Genomic DNA, 21,632 nt, shown 5'->3' with positions numbered 1-21,632 from the left:
ACCCCAGTGTAAAGGAGTTGGAAATTATCTTCTAAACCTCTTTCCCCAGACTGGGGTCTTTCATCCTCCTGCTGTAGTAGTTCACTGAAGCCTTAATGCACTGCTGTTTGCCTGGTCATCTGCATCTGCCCTTGCATTTCCCATCATCCTTTTTCCCAGAGTGACTAAACCAGGAGTGAAACCCACCTGTTAGATATAAGGCAGGATGGATTTGATTTTCCTTTGTGTAGGGGCATGGGCAGCATTAATTAGTATGAAACACGATTCCCTCTGAATTTCTGTCTTCTTTAATTTTAGGGCAAGATGTCCATGGAGCCTTGGAGAATCCCATGGTGGATACAAGCATGTTGGAAGAATTCATTAGTAGTGACATAGAGTTTGGTACTTTGTAAGTATTATGGCAATAGATACTTCCCCTCCTTAGCCACATCTCTGGAATTGTTTTCATTAGTGCCATGATTTAATCTGAGTTTCAAGAGGATTGTGACTCTCTTGATACTGTTTCTTGAAGCTGTGTAAGAAGATTTGGAAAAAATAAATTACAGACAGTAATAGAAATACGGTTGTCTTGTTCAACAGAACGAATGATAAAAGTCTGAGTTGATTCAAAACTGTTAAGCTAATTGTGGCATTAAATACAAAGCTGTTACTTTAACATCCCTGTAAATGCCAGTTTACTGTTTATGAACAGAATAAGTGATAAAAGTGAGTGTATAATATACTGAGAGAATAATGGAAATCTCCCAGTTTGAGTGAAGCAGAGCTACTGTTTTCATCCTGATACTTAATTCAGGACAGAAACTGTCCATTAATCTCTTTTGAGACTAACTTTAAGAGATTCAAAGAGGCATAGTGCAGAGGTTTATGGTCAAGAGTGGAAAGATTATGATCTATCAAAGACTTAAAACCCAAATCTTTCATCTAGACAACAGTCATCTGTTATCTATTAACAGTTATGTATTAATAGACTGACACTTGCATTTGCCAAGAAGCAGAGCAAGAGGAGATCTTTTAAAAATAATTAAATGAGATTTTTCATTCTAGACACACTCAACAGTACACATGTTTACTTACAGTGGGCTAAATAGGCTTATGCCTGCGCTAAATCATGAATAATGAATTTATTCTCTCTGCCCAAGCTATAAAAATAAAAAATGAAGAGGAATTTATGTGTAAATATCCATAGCCTTTATTTTTAGAGTCACTAAACCTGTTTTAGGTTAACTAGATTATTGAACTCCTGTCTGACAATTTTAAAATGTTATTATTTGGCTTTTATACACAAAATATAGCAGAACTATGAATGTGTATATATATGCTATTATGTAGCTTGGGTGAGATATTATAGTTACAGGGCTACAAAGTATTTACATGCAAGAAAACCATTTGTAAAGCTATTATGGGTTTGAAGGCTGAACAGAAGTTTACACTAATAGTACAGTCATACTTTGTTATTTCTGGGATTAAGAACATTTACTGAATTGTTAGATCTCTACAAGTCAAATTATTAAGTATTTGTCTCTATTACAGACTATTTGTGCATAAACAGAATAGAATCTCATAAAGGAACTTGCCAAAATATGTCAAAGGAGAAAAATACTAAAAACCTTCATATATACATATAAAATGCACATCACCATATTGGCATGTACAATACTGAATGGAGAGTGCAATGAAAAGGGTGCTGTTACCACCACAGTCTTGGAGACACCTGGAAATTTCCATTAAAGGTCATCTTGCATCAGACAGACCATCAGTGTTACATTTATTGTTCTCTTGCATCACATGTGAAGTGCCATGTGATTTCCTCATGTTTTCCTACAGTAATAACTTCCTCTTCATCAGTGAAAGGAGCAAAAGGGTTGCTGTGTCCTTTCCTAAGCAGGTATTTAATTGATAGACTATGGCTGTAATACAGAATCATTTAAACTACAGATTATTTTTTTTCCTCGAAAAAGCACAGTATCAGTTTCAGTAAGGTTCTAACTTGGAGACATATCCCGACTACTGCTGTACTTCATAAATACTTTCTTTCTCCTAGAAAGTGTCTATCTTTGTATTTTACTGAAACATTAACTTAGAGCAGAAATCAAGCACCTAAGACAGCATTTGAAAACAGAACAGGAAGTGTGTGGAAGTGAAGTTTTAGACTTTTATGAGTGTACTTTTTTAAATTTTACAAGGCACAATTGGAATTCAGTATCTCTGGATCAAGTATCCCATAGGAAAAAAAAATTACATGTTTACAAACTCTATTCAAAGTTGAAAACAAGGTTTAGAGGGTAGTCATGGTATCTAAAAGCACCAGAAAATCTATTTTGAAGGAAATAAAAGAATATTCTAACAAGGAATTTTAAAATTAATTTTTAAAGAGGAATCATGTAGTTGAAGCTAACCCAAAATGTAGGGTTGTGGGTGTGACGTGTTAGAAAACCACTAGCAATACCATTATGAAATATGCAAGCATGTGTCAAAAGTAATAGACTGTAACCAAAAATGCAACTGCCTCTCTCTGATGTCATCCAAACTCAGGAATACAAAACCTGAAGTAGAAACAGTAGGACAAAAATCAGGTGATGCAGGTTTTTCACTGATGCTTGAAAATATTTGCTATGTATGTGGGAACATGTGTTTTATGAATATGAGTGTTATTTTTAAGGAATTTTATTTTTTTCAGCTTTTGCCAGAACACTGGACCTTAGCCAAGGAGGTGTGTCTCAATCAATTTCTGTCACCCTTCCTTTGCTCTAGCATTTTTAGCCTAACATGCATCTTGAGCACTTGCCTTTCAGGCACTTCAAAGCAGTGTTTGAGCTGACATTTCATAGAAATACCTGAAAGGGTTGAGAACCCAGTCCATTTCTTGAACCTCCATCTATTTCTAATGTAACACAGGAATCCTCTGTAGTTTTTTAAATGTCAGCAAGATGGCATAGGATTTTCTCTACCTTAAGCTGCTATGAAGGCACCACTGTTGACTGAAAAACTTGAAATAAATATGTGTGACAGACCTGTGCCCTCAACTGACTGAAGACAGAACCACTGGTTCGCTCTAGTGGTTTGCTGTTGGGCTTGGGACGCTCCTGTTTTCATTGCAGAAGGAATGAAGTGGTTTTGCTACACACTGTGGGAACCTCTGCTTGTTGCTGGACCAGTGGACTTGGTCTAGTTTAAACTAGGGTGTAGTTCCAGGTCTCTCTTTAAGAAAGAAATCCTTTACCAATGTCTAATAAGAGAAACATTGTAAAAGCAAAATAAAGTATCACAAGGACATATGATACATTATAATCAAGCATATATACCAGAGAGTAAATAATCGAGAACCTTTCAAATCTCAGGCATGTGAGTGGACTGTTAGAGACAAATTGAGATCAAAACTGTTTCTGTTAGCTGCATACTCGCTTCCTGCCTGAAAATCAGGGGAAAGCTGCACAGTAATATGCCTGGAACATCCTAGTACAAAGCAGTGTGCTTGAAGTTCTTTAGAAAGGAATCAGGAGAGGTTGTGTTTTCAGAAATTTACCTGAATAAAAGAATAAAGAAAGAATAAAAACCAGCTAACACTAAAAGTCACAGACCACACTTAAGTTGTTTGGCTTTCCAAACAACTTTCCTCTAAGCAGGAATGTTACAAAATAAATCTCCCCTGCTTGTCTATGGGATTTGGCAAGGAGGGAGCTGTGGATCACATGGAATTTCTTAGTTCCCAGCTGGGATTCCTCTGTCATGCCTCCAGACCACAGCTCTTGTAATGACTGTCAGAGCATTACTGCCTTCCCATCCTGTGCCTCTGCACCTGTTCCCTGTAATGCTCCTACCAGGGGTTTGCAGGTGCTGTGCCATGCAGGGACCTTTCCTCACGCAAGGTGCCAAGGGTGTTTCTCCTGTGCAGTGCTGATTGCCAACGACCCCGAGTTTCTGTGGAGGTGGTCCTGCTTTCCAGTCCACAGGAAGTGGACTGGGAGATGAATCTCCTGCTTCTGTAACTGCACAGAAGACAACAGCCCTGCTCTGCCCAAATCTGGCACAGTGCAGTGTTAGTCAGCCGGCGTTTTTGTGGAAGCATTGGGAGGATGCTACTATGTGGGGGACTGTGTGAGTCAGCACGCCAGGAGCACCCTTTGTCATGGGCAAGATAGCCCAGGTGCAAGAAATTTTTACTTCATTCCGAAGTAACAAACTTTTGATCACTGACATGTATCGAGAAAAAGAAAATATATGCAATCAAAACACTTGGGAAATATCCTTCATCCCTCCTTTTTGAGGCTCAGTTTAAGCTGACTGTTTCTCCCTCCTTCATGATCCCCAGGTACCTTCCACTCCTCACAGTCAGCCCCTCCTACTGCCCGTTGATAAACTTATTGGTCAGCAATGGTGTTTGGGTTAAAATGTGAATTAATGACTTGTCTTCTGTGAGGAATGAGGGGCTTTTTTTAGGGTTTGTTTGGATTTTGAAGCTTTTTTGGAGGAGTCTGTTGCGATGGACCTTTTACTACTCCTTATTTTTAATGCTTTTATGATTTAGGGATAGAAGCTCTTAGTTATTGGTCCCTTACTATGCTTCTTGTAAGTGAAACAGAACTGAAAGATTATGTAGAACTGATGAGAAGGAAGGCACTTGCCCATGGAACCCCCATCATAAGCTTCTGGACTTTTTTGATGAGCTTGTAACAGCTTGTATTTCAAAGTGGGCACATGTGTTTCCCACCTGTGTGTCAGCCCCCACTTCCCTCCAGACTTGGGCTGTCCCGCATGGTGAGTAAGGTGCTAAAATGGGACCTGCTACTGTCTGACAGAGAGAGTCTGAGTGCACTTTGGCCAAACAAAGGTCTTAGGAAATTAACTCGTGATGAAGATGCTACAGATCTCTCACCTTTAGTCTAGGAGAATGGGCCTTAAATCCCTTGTGAGGGATATTCAGAGTTACTGGTAACCCAGAGTTAGCTAAAGAACTGCTCATGGGGAGGAAGGAGGATTGAAGTCAGCAGGCTGTGAAGGTGGGGTTTGGGGAAGAACAGGTAAGGATGGGGCCTCCTGGCATGGCAGGGAGGTGGGAGGGCCATAGGAGATGGTCTGATGAAGCATAAGTGATGTTGTTCCTCTGAGAAGGGACAGCAAAGATGGTGGGCAATGCTTTCTGAAGACTCTTGTCAGAAGCCTGGCGGTCACCCATCTGCTTTCAGCATTGGCTGTTGTCATCCTCCATGTCTCGCTCCAGTAGAAATTAAAATCTCTTTTTCATCCCTAGGCAAAACCAGTTGCCAGACTCCCCACCGGACTCTGGATCGGAACCATGTTCTCCACCACAGCTACAGAGTAGGTGACGTGAATTCAGTTTCCCCCAAGCTTGTAGCAAGGTCTCCAGCTCCTCTCCCATGTTCTTATTTTCTTGTCCATTTATTTCCTGCAGCCCCATGGTATGATACTACATGGCCCAGCGGGCTGCAGCCTCCGCTCCCATGCCCATCTGCTGTGGCACCGAGCAAGCTTCCCTGCAGGTTCATGGAGGCTTACTCTGACCCCAGTGCCACTGGGCATCCTTGCACCATCTCCCAAGGCTGCAGTCTGAAGATGGAAAATCCTGTGACTCCTTGGAATCATTCTACATCCTCCAGCTGTTTGGGTTTTAATTATTCATACTTTCAGCCTAATGGATCTCAGATTTCTGGGTAAATGATAAAGCTATTATGCAAAGGATGAGACAGATAAGAAAAAAAGTAGGGCTGGTTTAAGTCTGGTTGTAAATCCCTGTGGGTGTAGGGTTTTCCACAGGATGGCAGTGTTTAGACATTTTTGAGGTGCTTGTGGTTGAGGGTTCTTTAAAACATCTTGATTGCAGTTCGAATTGGAAGAAGGAATGGATTTCAATTTTTAAAACATTAGAAGGCTAAGGAGGGTTCGACGTGTGCTTTATAACTGGATGATAGAAATACTCATGTGTTTTGCAGTACCCATTTTAGGGATTTGTCCATAAGTATCTTGTAAGTATTCTAGCAAGTGACATAAGAGAAAAGAAAAAGTCATACCTATCGAAGCAAGTGAAATGGTATTCATATAACATCTGCCATATTAGCTCACCTGTATGTTTTGGATGCCTAATTATTTAAAATACACCAACATTTTAACATTAACTGGTAAAATACACTTACTAGTGCAAGCATACAACCATGATACCCAGTAAGAATGCATTGACATGGAGAAACCTTAGTTTGAGTTCCTACTGGCCCTGACTGAGACTTGGAATTTGACTTGTTTTTATCCCCCATCCAGAAGGAATGATCTGTTAGGATATTCTAGTTTACATTCTTTAGTATCAAAACTTTGGAATAAGGTTTTTTCCTTTTGCACAAGGATGCATTTTTTGAAATCTCATTCCCTGGGAAAGGGGAAGACTGTTACCTGCTACTGGTGCTTTCTGTACAAGAACAAAAATGCATTCATGCTGAGTGCAGTACAATTTTTCAAGATAAAAGCTATGATTTTAATGCAGATGCCAGGAAACAGTAACCCCTGCCACTTATGCACTGTGTACATTTTTTAAAAGAGATCGATTTCTTCATTGATATGAAATAATAAATAAATTAATTGTGTTTTGGAAGTTAAAAATGGGATAATTCAGTTTTAAAAAGCCAGTAATAATTTCCTCCCCTTAGCAAATCAGAATTTGGATGACAATGTAGTTAAAACAGGATCATAAATACATGGGTGTTCTCTTGTTATGATTCTGTAATATCTGTATTTAAACTTATAAAGAAGTAATGCAATATGTGTTTTTTAAAAAGTATTTCTGCAGAATCAGGCAAAAAAAGAAAGCTTTCCCAATTACTGGGTGATGTCACTGATTCTCCACTGCAGTCTCAGGACTCCAGACAAGGTAAGAAACTCTGTGAAGATGAAATTTAACATTTTATGCTGTAGACAATTGAATACTTTAAGAGCATAGCTCCTGCTGGCTCTGAAAAGGTAGTGGTATTACTGGTCTGTACTCTACTACCAGGTTTGGAGGAATTTACCTTTTCAATGATTTGGCAAACCAGGACCTATTTATATTTGGTGGAGAAGCATTAGAGGTTCATATTTCCAGAGGTTTCTCTGGACAGAGTATTCTGCCCTTTTCTGTGCGTGAGTGAGCCTGAAGTACACAGATGATACCATACTCTGCTGACTTTGCTTGGCACTAAATTGACTGGGCAAAGAAACCATCTTGGGTCAGCTTTACAAGGAATTAATGTGGTAAATGAGTAAAGAGGTTTCAGTTTCCCTTTATCACCTCCACTCCATAATTTTTCCATGAAGTGTATCCATGTGCAAACTGGGTGAAAGCTGTATGTTCTTTCCCACCTCTTCCCCAAATTAATTTGGTTCATTGTTTTATCAAGATAAGAATGCTAAGCTTATAGCAATTGATACACAAAGGCTTATCAGGCATGTACAGAAATGAATCAGCTTCTGTGAAGTGTGAAGCTCTCTACAAATGAACAGTTTGTAATAAACAGTTTATCTGAGGAATTTTCACCCATGTCTGTTAGTGAAAAATCTGAGAGTTGCTTGTTATTCCTTCAGAGTAAGTTATTTTTCAGCATTAAATAGATCTTTTAGAACACTTTTAATGAGTAACAACATGATTTAGCAGGTTACTTTTCCTTTGGCATCTATTATTTGATCGGTGTTTCTTGATTGTGACTAGTCCTCTCAGTCAACCACTGCTGGAAAGAGAAGACAAACAGACACTTCTGTATCTAAACTTGCTATTGCTGTTTTTACTGCTTAAAGACATAGCTTTGACATAGGCTTTCTTTAGGTGTCACTGTTAATACAATCTCACATGTGCATTGGAATAAGAACACAGACATTGGTAAAAATGGCTTGGGGATCATGTAGAAATAAGGTGTAAATTTTTTTACTGTGGCATTTTATGTATATATATATATCTATCTATATATATATATATATGTCTTTACTTGGCTGTGTGTCAGAAGCAGGGACTTGCAAAAGAAGCTCGTGCCTGAAATGATTCTATAGGCTCTATCTTACTATGCTGTTACTGGCTGTGGGTAAATCTTAGTTTATATGCTCAATGACATATTTTCTTCTATCCTTACTGCACTCTATTTATCTGTCTCTCTTATCACATTCTCCTCTGTCTTCATAAAATGTAAATATCAGAGAATTGTGGTTAACCCTGTCTATCTCAGAAATTTATAATTTATAGTATGAAAGCAGTAACCAGATCAATCAGAGGTGGTGGTGAATGTGCTTGCTATTGGAAAACTGTGCCTCCTGCTGTATGTTCTTCAGTGTAAATCTGTAGTAGAGAGAATGACAAACAAATGTAATTATTTTGCTTAATTGCTTCTTGCAGTGTTGCAGATGTACAGTAAAATGCTTAGCTTTCCTTTTTCCCCCTCCCCAAAGGAACCTATCCATCCTTTTGGAGAGAATAAAAAATAGGAAGTGCTACTTGTGTAATATTTTGCAAATCAGGAAAGCTGAAAAATTTATTTTCTAGAGCAATCTTTTGGAATGACTGCAAAGGACAATCAGATTTAAATATCTATGCAATGCATTTATGATTTATATGTATGTGTATATATGTAAATATATTTATAAAAATGTTTATGTAGGACTTTTGGCTAGTTCCAGAAGTAATAACTGAATTGTCACTATCTCTCTACAGCAACTCTTAAGGACCGTGCTGCTGAACTGCAAGAATATGACAGTGATGGACAGAATGGAGCTTTGGAAAAATGCTGTCAAGCTCTAACATGGCAACCATATCAAACTTCTCAGTGGAACAGCTTGTTTAACTCCAGTTATGAAAAACTGTAAGCACTGATGTTTGCATCTGAAAATGTGGTTCCCTGTGGGTTTTTTTCTTTTTTTTCCCCTTGTTATCATAGTTTTGTAGGAATAAACAATACATTTGGCATCCTTTGTTCTTACTGGAAATAAGATCAGAGAAGCAAATATAACAGGCATGATGAAGTATGACCTTGCAGATGTATCAGATAAGTAGATCTTTAAACACTGGTTGAAATTCATGGCAGGTTTTCTGATTTCCCTTCTGGGATTTAGGGACTAAAGAAAAGTGAGTTAAAATACCAGTTAACTTTTTGTTTATTTTGTCAAGCTCATTGGGGCAAGTAATTACCAAGCATTTGGCACCCTTCGTTCTAAAGGCCTAAAACATTAAAGAAAAATGTAATTAGAAGATAGCTGTATTGCTTCTGAGCTCATATAACCTAAGTCTTAAAAACTATAGACACCTGTGTATGGCATGCAACTGTTTTAGTTAAAGGTTTAGAGTTTTCCTGTGTAAATCAAACTGTAAATATTTTTCTTTTTTTGGCCACATGATCTGGGAAAGGTCATTCCAAGTTCACTTTACATCCCTGATTTTCTTCATTCTAATGAACCCTTTTAACAAATTAAGCCTTTTCTACAGCATCTGGTTAGTTTTTCAGGATTGATACACAAAATTTGTCACTGTCTCCACAGGAATTATATTGCATAGTAAATTTTAATGTTCCTCTAGCCCAGCCTGCCAAAAACTCTCATGGGAGTTGAGGTTGTATCAGTGTCATTAGTGGACACTGATGTTCCCTGTTTGCACACTGTGTGATAGGAGCATAACACATTTTACTGTGTCCCACACAAATCCTTCTTCTAGGGTATTGACATGACAAGAGAGCAGACAGCTCAGTGTCTACACTTTTCTACTCCTTGGGAGCTGGATGGGCCCAGAAACCTCCAGCTGTGTATGTGATGTGAATTGTCACTCTAGGTGGAAGTGGCTTCCAACTCTTGTTACACTTTCAGTCAATGGCAGCTCTGTGCTGATGGTGGGAGATTGCTCTCCTGCTGCTACCCAATTACTTGTTCGTTGCCGTACACTTAAAATTGAGGTTCCAGACTCGCATTTCTTTGTGGCTTGGGTCAACAAAGACAATGTGATGCTGAGCATTAAATTATCCAAATACACACAGTGTTGCCATTACTTGTGGAAGGAGATTGAGATATTACTTGCAGAGGAAGTCAGTGTTACTTTTAATTGAGGTCAACAGCAGTGCCATTGTTCCAAGATGCACTGTAATTACAACACATTGCACAGATTTTTTGAGTAGTGATCCTGTATTCTGTTAGCCTCAAAAGACTCATGTACTTATCATTGTTCAGCGTAGATGGATTGATCCTATGCCTTCAAACTGCTGTGCCTACTTTAGGGGCATTTCTCAGGTTAATCATTATTTTCCATTTTATTCATACAATATTTTAACCTTTTGGTTATTTAATTTTCACAACAAAAATGCTATTAACTAAGGTGGATTCATTAGAAAAGGTTACTCTGCTATTAGTTATGCCCTGCATTTTGTCTGATGGCACTGTCTTGGCCCCTTGCCCCATATTGGTGAGGCTCTGTTCCAAAGATGTTGTCTGAAGACTTAAATTCTGAATAGAAAAAGGAATTCGAAGCATATTTCCAACAAGGGATGCTTGTGTGACAGGGATATCCCTTGCTACCTAAAAGTTATTTATTGTAAGACTCACCATTCTTTGTGCACTAAGAACAAATTATGTGTTTGCTCTTAATTTCTGTAAATGACATACTCAGAAAATTATAACACAGAATTGCTCTTTGGGAGTCATTGTTCCAAACACTTCAGCTTGGAGACATGGAAATATTTAATTTTTGCTTCTCAAGCTGTTTGTCTGCATGCAAGCAAATAGTCTGAAATTGCTTTAAGAATATGAGTTAATGAACTTGCTGCACACCTAAATCTGAAAAATTACTCCTTTCCCTACTATGAAATACATACATTTCCTACATCAATAAAAAAATTACCCACTGTAGGAAGGAACTGGAGAAGTTTTACTTCCTTAATAACAATGGTTTGAGTAGATGGTGGACACTTCATTATAATTTTAAATATGAAGTAACATATGACTTAGTAGTTTTGAAATAGTTCCCTTTTTCCCTTGTCCCAGATAGTCAGGGATTGTTTGAAAGGGGAATTTTGTTCATAATTTATAAAAAGATAATAAAGTCTGTATGTTTCTTATGAAGGCTGTACCTTTTGCTTTTTCCAACAAATAATGTGCAAATGAAAGGAAGAGTTATGAAAAGCCATCTTCACTAATTGAGTTAATGAGAGGTTCTCAGTAGCATAAGACAAGATCATTATCAAACTTTCATTAGCAAGAAAACCCAGAGTCTTTATAAAGTAACCTTGCCATGTAGTCCTGTTATTTCAGGATTATCCATCACTTAAATCAAAGGACCGGAAACATTGTGGGATGGTGAGTTCACTGTCTCTTCTAGAAGGATCTTTTGATACCTTTCCTTGTTTACTGTGAGTCATAAGGACAGAGTACTCTTGCTCTTTGAGTGACAAATTAACCCTTTGAATAAATAAAATAGGTTTGCTTGAGTAGGAAGGACAACATATAAAGGAGAGCTTTTTAGTCATCTGGCCAGAGGGTCAGTACCGATACTTTTCCTTTGGCTTGAGAAAAGCCTTATTTGAATCCCAGTAGCTTCTGCAGAAGAGCTTGGTGTGGGAATCTGTGAACAAAATGAGGAGTCTTGCTGGCTCATTAGCACATTGTTGCCTGCAGCACTAGCTGCAGACTGTTGTTTATAGTAGTGTTATAACGAATGATTGAATATGCTAAAAGGTTTGGTTGTGATTTTAGATGCACAGACTTCCTTTATATCAGATTTGTAAGTGAGGATTGTGTAAGCCTCTCCACCTCTGGTTTGTAAACATTTCATGTGTCAGATTAGAATTAAAGGACGCATTATATGCATTTTCATTTTTACACCTATGAAAGGCTATGAAGAAAATTCTGATAGAACTGGTAATTGTAAGGATGTGTTTCAGCTCCCATTTTGCCTCTAAAAAATCAGATGGATTTTCAGACCACATAAAAAAAATAGAAACTCGAGATGTGACTCAAATATGTCAGTACTTAAAGTTGCTATTCTTTCTTCTTATTTTTGTAGACCTGCTGTAGGATACCACATTGTCACAGATAAAGGATTTAATTTTTCAACAGCAGATGATGCCTTTGTGTGCCAGAAGAAGAATCATTTCCAAATCACAGTCCATATTAGAATCACTGGACATCCAAAATATGTCAAAACTCAGCTGGGGGGAAAACCAATAGAAAAGTTTTACTTGAAAGCTTATGGAATTAAGGTGAGTGTTTATCCTCTTTGAGATTATTACTTTTAGTTATCCATATAATGAGGTAAAAGACTGTTTTCTGAGTAATTTTTGACCAAGATCTGACAAAGGAGAACTCTTTCATGCTACTAGTGTCTCCTGTGTGGAACAGAATTTCCAGTATGGATCCACAAACCTCCATATACAAAAGTAGTAAGAAATTGTAATTTGTCTGAAAGATTTTACCAGTTTTTTTTTTTACTTACTACCAACATTCAGTAAAAAAATTCATGTAGTTGTTTTACATGGCAGTTACTACCAGTTTTGCTTAATGCATTCTAATGCAGAGGAAATTAGCGAATATTTCTGTCATCTGTTCCCATCTGAAGCAAAGTGCTGTTTGGCACCATTCCAGAAAGGTAGAGAAATAGATGTTAAAATAATGTATGGAACATGGAACTACCTTATGTAGGTTTAGTTCTCGTGCTGAATATCTGCATTTATGCTTTGACATAGAATGAACCAATAACAGCCCAGATTCAGAAAGCAATTTTTCTTTTGCAAATTAATGCATGACTTTCCTTTTTTTTTCCCTTTCAAATTGCATACACAGAAAGACTTGGATCTTCAGACTAGCTGTCAATTATCAATCAATCCTGAGTCAGTTCCTGTATTAATTTCTATGTAGTTCCATTAGAAATGAGAGATTTCACCATTTCCGACAAAATTTTCCTATTAATTTCTATTTCCATTTTTATGTGTTTGAAAATTTAATATTCTTGTAATTTTTGAAAATTATTTTTCCTTTATAGGTGGAAGCTCCAAATCAAACAATTACTATTGAACAGTCTCAGTCAGATCGAAGCAAAAAAACTTTCCATCCTGTTAAGTAAGAATTTTGAGAAAATGATTCCATTTTACTTCAGTATGTGGTTGGTTTGAAATGTGAAGTAGTTGTTTCTTGAAACCTTATAGTAGCTCTAAGCCAGTTTTCTGATTTTTATCTAAATTCAATCCTGGGTACAGAGATAGGGTGCAACATATACCTGGTTGCCCTTCAGTAAGAAAAATTTTCAGCAGCTTTCCAAATGTGCTAAGTATGTCTATCAAAAATGTTTATATTCAGCTAGCACACTCTTGTATGCTGCTTAGAGCTATCTGGCAGATGGGTTTTGAATCTTAAAAAATGTCAGTAATGTTCCTGTCCTACAGGAGCATGAGATATATTTGCACTGCTTTTAAGGGGGAATGCGTCTGCTAGAAACATTCATGCAGCATCTTCCTGGAATTCTACCATTCTTCAGCATCTTTACTCACTGGCAAAATCAATGTTTATTCTTCTGGCATAAGCATCTTCTGTTGGAGCTGTTCTGTTCTCTATAAATAATTAAATCAGCCTTATAACACAAAGAGATAAGACAGTGTCAAGTTAGACAGGACAGTGCTGGGATAAAGGCTGCGCTATAATATTAGCGAAGCTCAACTTCGAGCTTGGGCGAAGAGCTTGATTTTCACTCAATTATCACTATCATGACATTTTTCTTCCTTTTGCATTCTGACAAATATTTATGTAAATTGTTTCATACGTGACTGTTTGGTGGACTGTAGTTTTATCCATGCAAACTCTTTATTTGTATTATTTATCACTTACAGGAGCAGTACCACTATGTATTTTATACTTCCAGATACACAAATTAGGTGCAGATGAGAAAAAGGACAAGGAATAAAATCTATTAATTTTAATGAGGAAACTCAGGTCCAATAATAAGCAAGCAGCCATTAACCTTGGCAAACAGCAAATAGCCATCATATGGAACACATACATTTATTTCATTCAAGACAAACAGACCAAGAAACACAAAACTCTTTGTAATAAGAACAGTTTGACACTGCTGGTACTTTATCTTGTTTATCTCCTAGATGTAGTCACTCTTTTTAATGTTTTTAGAAACCAAACTGCATTTTTGCTGGAGTTCCTCTCTTTTTTTTCATTTGTCAGTTTTTCTTAGACCTGTTTTAATAAGTTTGAGGAAATCTGGCTTGAGCAGGTAGATGTCCAAATGCTTACCTCCATGATCTTGTTTTCTTTTCTATTTTAGAGTTGATCTGCCAGGGGACCAGGTGACTAAAGTAACACTAGGAAGGCTGCACTTCAGTGAAACAACAGCAAATAATATGAGAAAAAAGGGGAAACCTAATCCTGATCAGAGGTATTGCTGTAGCTAGTTGATCTGTGTGTTGGAAGTGGAAAAGAGAAGGGCTGCTTTAGAATGAAGCTAATGGTTATGAAAAATCTCAGTATTATAAAATTTTATTTCAAATTCTATGGTACTTGGTATCTTCTTAAAGGCCTCATTCTCTAGAGTTACAGAATTATTTAGAATAAAAGACCTCCAAACCTCATCCTCATGGTTAGAGATCGTTTCAGGAAATCATAGGCAGAGTAATGGGGACAAAGTCAGGAGGCCAAAAAATCATATAATGATCATTTTTTTCTGAGGAAAGAAAGGTTTTCCTCCTTGAATCTTCATTACTTAAATTTGTCAAAATTACTGTAACTTTGTTAATTTTCAGTGATTTTGGGGGTTGTAAGAGCATTATTTCTTGAGAGTGAAAAAAATCCTTTTTATTTTCTATTATAACATACACACTTTAAAAAACATTCTGGCTCTCTTTTTATGTATCTATAATAACAGCTGTATTTAAAACAATTTTTTTTCTGTGAGAAGGCATTACTTTAATTATTGTCTTCAAAAAATCAATTTCAAATTAGATATTTCATGCTGGTAGTTGGACTGTATGCTGTCTCTCAGGACCAACTTTACCTACTATCTGCAAATGTCTCTGAAAAGATCATTGTGAGGGTAGGTATAAATTTATATTGCTTTCATATAAAAGTATTAACTGTTTTCCTATTCACAGGAGATTATGAGGGGGCATGATTATTGGGTATAAAATTACCACTGACTCAAAAAGATCGAGGGAAAAAAATAAAATTGTATGTTGTATGAGTATTTTATTTTTTAATTATCAGAATTTAAAAATGTTAAAAGTAGAGCTATAGAAGAATTTAAAAAGAAAGCTTGCTTTGTGTTCCAATACAAAATATGTTGATTTTTCCAGATTTTTTTTTTATTTGAGGTGAAACAATTTCCTGCACTTGCCAGGAATCTGGTAAATGCTTTCATTGGCTAGAGGCTTCATTTTTTCAAAGGAGGATAAGGAAGAAAAATATAAGGAAAGAAGGCCAAGTAGCTCTAGGCAGATTAAGACGCATAGCTGTCCCTTTCCAGTGTGTTTCCAGAGAGTCTCACCTCTTAATTTGGTGGTAGTAATATAGGTTTCAGATTAGAAACAGGAAGAATTAGTCTCTTTTCCTCATAACCATTACTTTTCGGTCCCCTGATCCACATAAACTTTTCCTTTTAGTACTCAGCTTTAGTCTACAGTTAGACTTGGAAAAGAGAAAAAATGCAAAGCTGGGGTGTAACGGGAGTAATGGAAGATCAGGGTTAGGAGAGAGAGAAAGCACAGATCCCCAGCATGAGTGGGATTGCAAGGGGCCTGCCAAGGAAAGGTGGGGGCTGCTGAAAGCTTTCAGTCCCAGCCCCTTTTTCATGTGATCAGTAACTGGTGTTAACATTTGAACTGGGCATGGTCTAGGAGTTTGGTTATTTCTAGGGTGAATATTATGCTTAGTACTTAGAAAGATGGGAAATGTATAGGTGCCATGTGGTGGGCTGCAAAGGATGGAGAGGGCCTCTGGAAGATCGCATTTCACTGAACTTTTTCTTGTGGGTCAATTGAGAAGCTGCTTCTTTTTGTGTTGGCTTTTTCTAGTCCTTGGGTTATGGAGTGGAATAGGTTAAGCATTTTGTTCTAGAGTCAAGTAAGACCAAGAGCTCTAGTGTATTAAGTGGGGCTAGGAAGGGGCTCCTAAAGAAAGGTGAGGGCTGTCAAAAGCTATTAATCCTTGCATCAGTTTTTGCAGACCATTACTTGGCCCATCATCTCCCTAGGCTTATGATTATGGCTTGGTTTAGCATTTGGGTTCGGAGAGAGCGAAAGGGCAAATCTCCAGCATGTGGGGTGTTGCACAGGGATTTCCAAAGGAAGAAGAGGGCTTTCAGATGGTTTCAGTCCTGGCTCCTTTTTTGCCTCAGCATCCTCTTGTGCCATGAACCCTCTTCCTGCAGTTATGGTTAGGTTTTTGGAGGGCAATAAGGCTGAGAACTCCTTTCTGGGCAGAGCCGTGAAAGGACTTTGAAAGCAGTGTCTGGAGTTCAGCAGTTCTCTGCCCTTCTGAGAAATTTTATCATCCTGGCCATTGCTTTGGGTTCTTTTTATTTCCGGAAACTGAAACACTGTGTTTGCATCATTCCTACATATATAGGTTTTTTCCTTTTTTTTGTCCATTAATTTCCACAATACTGCTTTCATCCAAATTTATGTTGCTGGATCTACAGTGTCACAGATATCACCTCTTTACTAATTTGAGAAAGCTGTTCCATTTTCACATTTGACTCATTCTTTTTGCCTTACAAGATATATATTTTTAAGTAAGATTTAGAAATTTACATTTTCCTGTCATTTTTAATATTAGGTTCTTTTGAAATTTCAAGGAAAAGGACTCCTTCAATGTGTGTGAGACAGTTTTTTAATAGGAATCCATGGAATGAGATTTTGCAAACATGGCCACTGTTTCAGACAAAGGAAAAAGAAGGCAGAAAAGCAGGAAGATCAAGTGGCTGTGATCTGAGGTGGTGAAAATATCAACAGGAAAGCTAGAAAGAAAGAAAAGTCATTTTCCAGATGTCTAACAGGGCTTCAGTGGCAGGGTAAAGTGAGTCAGCTCTGCCTTAAAGTGGCAAAGCTGTACAAATGCACTGTAAAAGAAAGCAACTCATGTTCTGGCCCTTTATACACTAAAACACAACAAAACTATCAGCTGAGTAGTGGTTGTCAGGCATATCAGATCATGCTCTGATTGTGACAAACAGTGGTGAGTTCACAATATTATGCCTTGTAGATGGCAAAGCCTTATGAAAGCCTGCCTTCTTTAAATGACTGCAAACTTTTTATCATGATCATACTTTTGTTCAGACTCAGATTTTAGAGCCTGAATTCAAAGTTAAAAAAAAATCAAAACCAACCCAAAACTAATTATGGAAATCAAATGCCCTTTCTAGTTATACGCATTCTGTTGTTTTATTGGTGTTCTTTGAAAGACCCCATTTCCTTAACATTAAATTTCTAATATGAGTTAAATACATGTGGTTTATAAAATCCCCTGTAATGTTCTAAATTAATATCTACCTTGTTTGCTATTTTCCGATTTCCAGTCTCAGCTAACTTTACTGGTAAATAAAGAATGATTATGTGGCATAACATCAAAGATAAAATTTGGAAAGCTTTGGATATTGACAATTTAGCTTAAGGAATGCAAAGGAAAAAGAAATGAGGCCAATGCTGTGTGAGCAGAAACACTTGAAAGTGATTTCACTCTGTTTTTTAATGTTGGTGTGTTAGAAAAGCTCTTGAATACAATTTGAATATTAAAGATTTGGCATTTCATTTCCCCTGAATTTCTAATGAAATAAGCAATAGTACATCCATGCTATACTATATCTTTAAACACAAATTTTTCTTCCAGGCATCTAATCCAGGGCAGTTTGAGAATGACAGTGATGTACTGTGGCAGCGAGGACACGTTCCAGAGACGATAGTCTATCATGGTCGAGTAGGAATTAACACAGATGCACCAGACGAAGCACTGGTTGTCTGTGGAAATGCAAAAGTTATGGGCAGAGTCATGCATCCATCTGACAGCCGAGCAAAACAGAATATCCGGGAGGTGAGGGCTGTGGAGTATTTAGGGCATTTATGTTTGCACCACAGCACATGTGTGGATCATTGTTCTGACACGTGAAGCAGATTCTTTATCCCGGGTGTGCTGAAATGCTGGCCTAAAGAAATCAGATGTACCACTGTGCTCTGTAGAACCACTGCCTATGGTCTTGGGAAGAGGCTGTGCGTGGAAGTTGGGAGTTGTCAAACTGAAGGGTAACTGGCAATACAAATACAAACAGCACTTTGGTAATGGGGAATGGGAAGATTGTCCATATTTTTTAATGTGAAGATCAGCCAAATGATTGTGTCAGGCTAGTGGCTATCTCAGTGATGTCCTAGATGCCATTCTTAGTGTTTCAATATGTAAATCTTGGTATTTGTCCAACTAGGTCGATACAAATGAGCAGTTGAGAAGAATAACACAAATGAGGCTGGTGGAATATGACTACAAGCCTGAATTTGCATCTGTTATGGGAATAAAAGATACCCATGAAACAGGTATTCAGTCCGCTGTGTTCCCATTTTTCATTAACATCCATCCATTGTGCCATAGTGCCTTTTAACACCCTGGTATTTGATCCTCATTTCCTATGACACTGCAATTGCATGCTTTGCTGTGTATCTTTTGTGATATAAAAATGCCAAAATCAAGTATTTCTGGTAATTTTACAACTTGTGTTTCAACTTTTTAAAGATAGGAGGTTATTTTCCCATAGGTTTAATGAGAATGAAGTACGTGATTACAAACAATTTTGTTCTTACTGCAGAGAAATAAAAATTCTAAAGGTTTCTGGTTTTTTTTCTGTGGAACAGAGAAAAAAAAAGTGAAATCCTGGATTTTTCTACCAGAGAGAAATTCTAGATCATCTTCAGCTCTGCCTTTAACTTTTAGGATGGTCAACAGAAAGCATATAATCATACTCAATGGCAGGCCACTGTGCTTCCTGACTTAAGTTTTTGTTATCTCGTGAACAGGAATAATAGCCCAGGAAGTGAAGGAGCTTTTACCCGAAGCTGTTAGAGAAGTTGGAGATGTTGCTTGTGATGATGGAGAAAAAATAGAAAACTTCCTCATGGTTGACAAGGTATGGTCTTGAAGAAAAAAACTTGATTACAATACTATATAAACACACAATAAAAGAGAAAAGGAAAAAACCTAAGTTTTCTGAATAAAAGTGGAGAGTGATTTCATAGCATTAGTTCAACAGATGGGACTCCAAAATATTCTTTTGTGTTTAAGTGTTTCAGTTAATAAAGTGTTCCAGAAGTGAGCAAAGCAATGATGGCATTCTGTTTGTTATATAAAAACTTCCTTACTCTAATCCTGATATAACCTCTACATAGCAAATACAAATGCTACCTCTGTGTGCACGGTTTTTTGGCAATCTGAAATCCTTATTATAGCTTCAAAATCATATGCTATGAAATGTTTATGGCACACAAAGCAATTACCATGCTCATAGGTTGGAAACAATGCCTTAGTCACACAGGACTGCAGACAGTGCTTGTCCAGAACAGAGCGGCCCCTCTGTTGAGTGCTGGTTCACTGCAGGCCAAAGACCACTTCCCAGCTTTTCCCCACTTACAGCTGGTAATGAGAAGAGGGAAGTTTTACAGATTGGTAACCTTATCTTGTCTGGATGATATAATGAACACAATCCTGCATTAATTGTCATAATGCATTCTTTCATTATTCTCTAGAAAACACAAGTTTACACCACCAAACTTGGAGAAAATACCTATTAAAAATTTTGTATTTCACTAGTCTTCTTTTGACAGTCTACAAATAAGTTAAATTCATAGGTTAAAGCTTCTAGGTTGTATTCCATATAAAAGAAGCATGAATAAGATAACCTTGAATAAAGCTGTGGAAAGAGCACTTTCTGGAGATACTGTTGAAAAGGAGACTTAGAAAATTGCTGAATTTGGTCAAGGTTCCAACCAATTTCTAGATGGTCAGAGAAGAGCAGTGCTGTCAGATCATGACACTAAGTTAATTTTGCTCTTTAGCCCTTCCTGTTACACTGTGTGACAGCTGCAGCATCATTTGCAGTTTTAAGCCCTGGCAAAATTGCTTTGGGGTAGTCAGTTTGGGGTTTTTTTCTGACAAAATTTTAGGTTGGATAATTGAGCTTTTGATTTATATCTCTTTTTTGCTGAAATATCACACAAAATACCATCTCAAACAGTGCCTCACAGCACTGCTGTTTGGGCCTATCATGTTCCCTCTCTCCTCTGTACCTTGGGTCTCTAGATAATGCTTGCCAGGATGTCTTCCAGGGATGTGACCTAGCAAATGAAGAGAGCCTACTTTCTACTTCACACCTGCAGAGTGTTATTCTGCTGTGTATGTGGCCCAAGCAGGAATGGGTTGTTACAGCAATGGCTTATTTGCTGCTTAGCATTTTCTTGACTACTTGTCCAGAGCTGGAATTACTTGACAAACACTTCAGTGTTTTATTATGGTTTGGTAGATCTGTGCTTTCTCCTCATTCTCCTAACACCTGTGGCACAGCATGTGAATGTCAATTCTGTGACCTTTGGGGTGACAGGGGCAGGAGAGATCTGTGTCTAACACTTTAAGATGTATACTGAATTCAGAGATTTGGAACATCTGTTGTCCAGGTTGAACATCTGATTTAAATTTCTGGAGCTCCGAACTCCAGAATAGCTGAGCACCTTGAGTAGCAAATGGATAGTGCCCCATATCTTTGCTTTCAGTTTGACAGGTGATGAGGCCTTGAACTTTATTATCTCGTATTCCAGGTTTAGTTCCAGATAAACGGGATATTGGCTACTGTTGTTGTGTCTCTTTGTCAGTCACCTGTCTGAAGCTGTTGAACTCTGTAAAATTATTTGATTGCATTGCACATTTGTAGCAGGCTCTGCTGCTTTCTAGAGAAATGTCTCAACTGTGTGAAATTTGCTATTTTGAGACAATATTTTCTTTTCTTCTCAGTCTCACTGTGCTCAGTACTTTGTCACCAGTGAGGCAGTAAAACTAATCAGTCCTTTTTCTCCCCAAGAAAGTGTTGCTTCATTGTACCATATGAGCTATTTTCTCAGCTAGTTGAGGCCACCTAGAAGTGATTCATGCATGGTTTGAAGAGAATGGAAAGGGCAGCTGCTGCATATCATTGATATGAGGACAAGTGACCATATAAATGATTTCACAGTTCTAGGCACAAAAGATTATTTTGAAATCACTTTTTAGTTAAACAGGCTGTTAGTCTTCTGGCAGCAGGGAAGTTTGCAACTTACCACTTATAACTGTGTTCTGATTCTACTTGTATAAAATACTGTCTGGTTTTGTGGAATGCAGTCACCTTTAAAAAAAACGTGTGTGTGGCATTTACAACGTGAAAGGCAAAACTGCTTTTGCCATTCTTCTGCATAACTTGACGGGACTGGAACACTTAGTAACATTAGCTCCACTAATAGCTTCATCCAAGGTTTAATGGCATCAGTCTGGTTGTATATTTGTATAAGAAAGCCATTCTTTCAAACACAGCAGAGAAAGTACGCTGCTACCATGCTCTTATAGCAGATCAGTACCCATTTTTGTATCAGAAATGGATAAAATACTAACTGTGTGGATGATTGTACTGAGGGCTT

The 21,632-nt window shown here is 37.6% G+C and overlaps 1 protein-coding gene across 1 annotated transcript in view; it reads left to right on the top strand.

Moving 5' to 3' along the window:
- The first annotated feature begins 6,753 nt into the window (after nucleotides 1-6,753).
- The window catches only part of MYRFL (myelin regulatory factor like), a 29,369-nt gene continuing 14,490 nt past the window's right edge, over nucleotides 6,754-21,632 (top strand). The window contains exons 1-9 of the mRNA XM_027668634.1: nucleotides 6,754-6,874; nucleotides 8,678-8,825; nucleotides 12,005-12,200; nucleotides 12,980-13,056; nucleotides 14,267-14,377; nucleotides 14,941-15,031; nucleotides 17,821-18,021; nucleotides 18,407-18,515; nucleotides 18,993-19,102. Coding sequence (XP_027524435.1) covers nucleotides 6,766-6,874; nucleotides 8,678-8,825; nucleotides 12,005-12,200; nucleotides 12,980-13,056; nucleotides 14,267-14,377; nucleotides 14,941-15,031; nucleotides 17,821-18,021; nucleotides 18,407-18,515; nucleotides 18,993-19,102 — 1,152 coding nt within the window. The 5' untranslated portion in view covers nucleotides 6,754-6,765. The remainder of the gene's footprint in view (nucleotides 6,875-8,677; nucleotides 8,826-12,004; nucleotides 12,201-12,979; nucleotides 13,057-14,266; nucleotides 14,378-14,940; nucleotides 15,032-17,820; nucleotides 18,022-18,406; nucleotides 18,516-18,992; nucleotides 19,103-21,632) is intronic.

Source organism: Corapipo altera, unplaced genomic scaffold (assembly GCF_003945725.1).
Source record: "Corapipo altera isolate COAL_440 unplaced genomic scaffold, ASM394572v1 1, whole genome shotgun sequence".
NCBI lineage: Eukaryota > Metazoa > Chordata > Aves > Passeriformes > Pipridae > Corapipo > Corapipo altera.
Note: the sequence above shows the minus strand (reverse complement) of the source record. Positions and strands in the feature narration are given on the sequence as shown.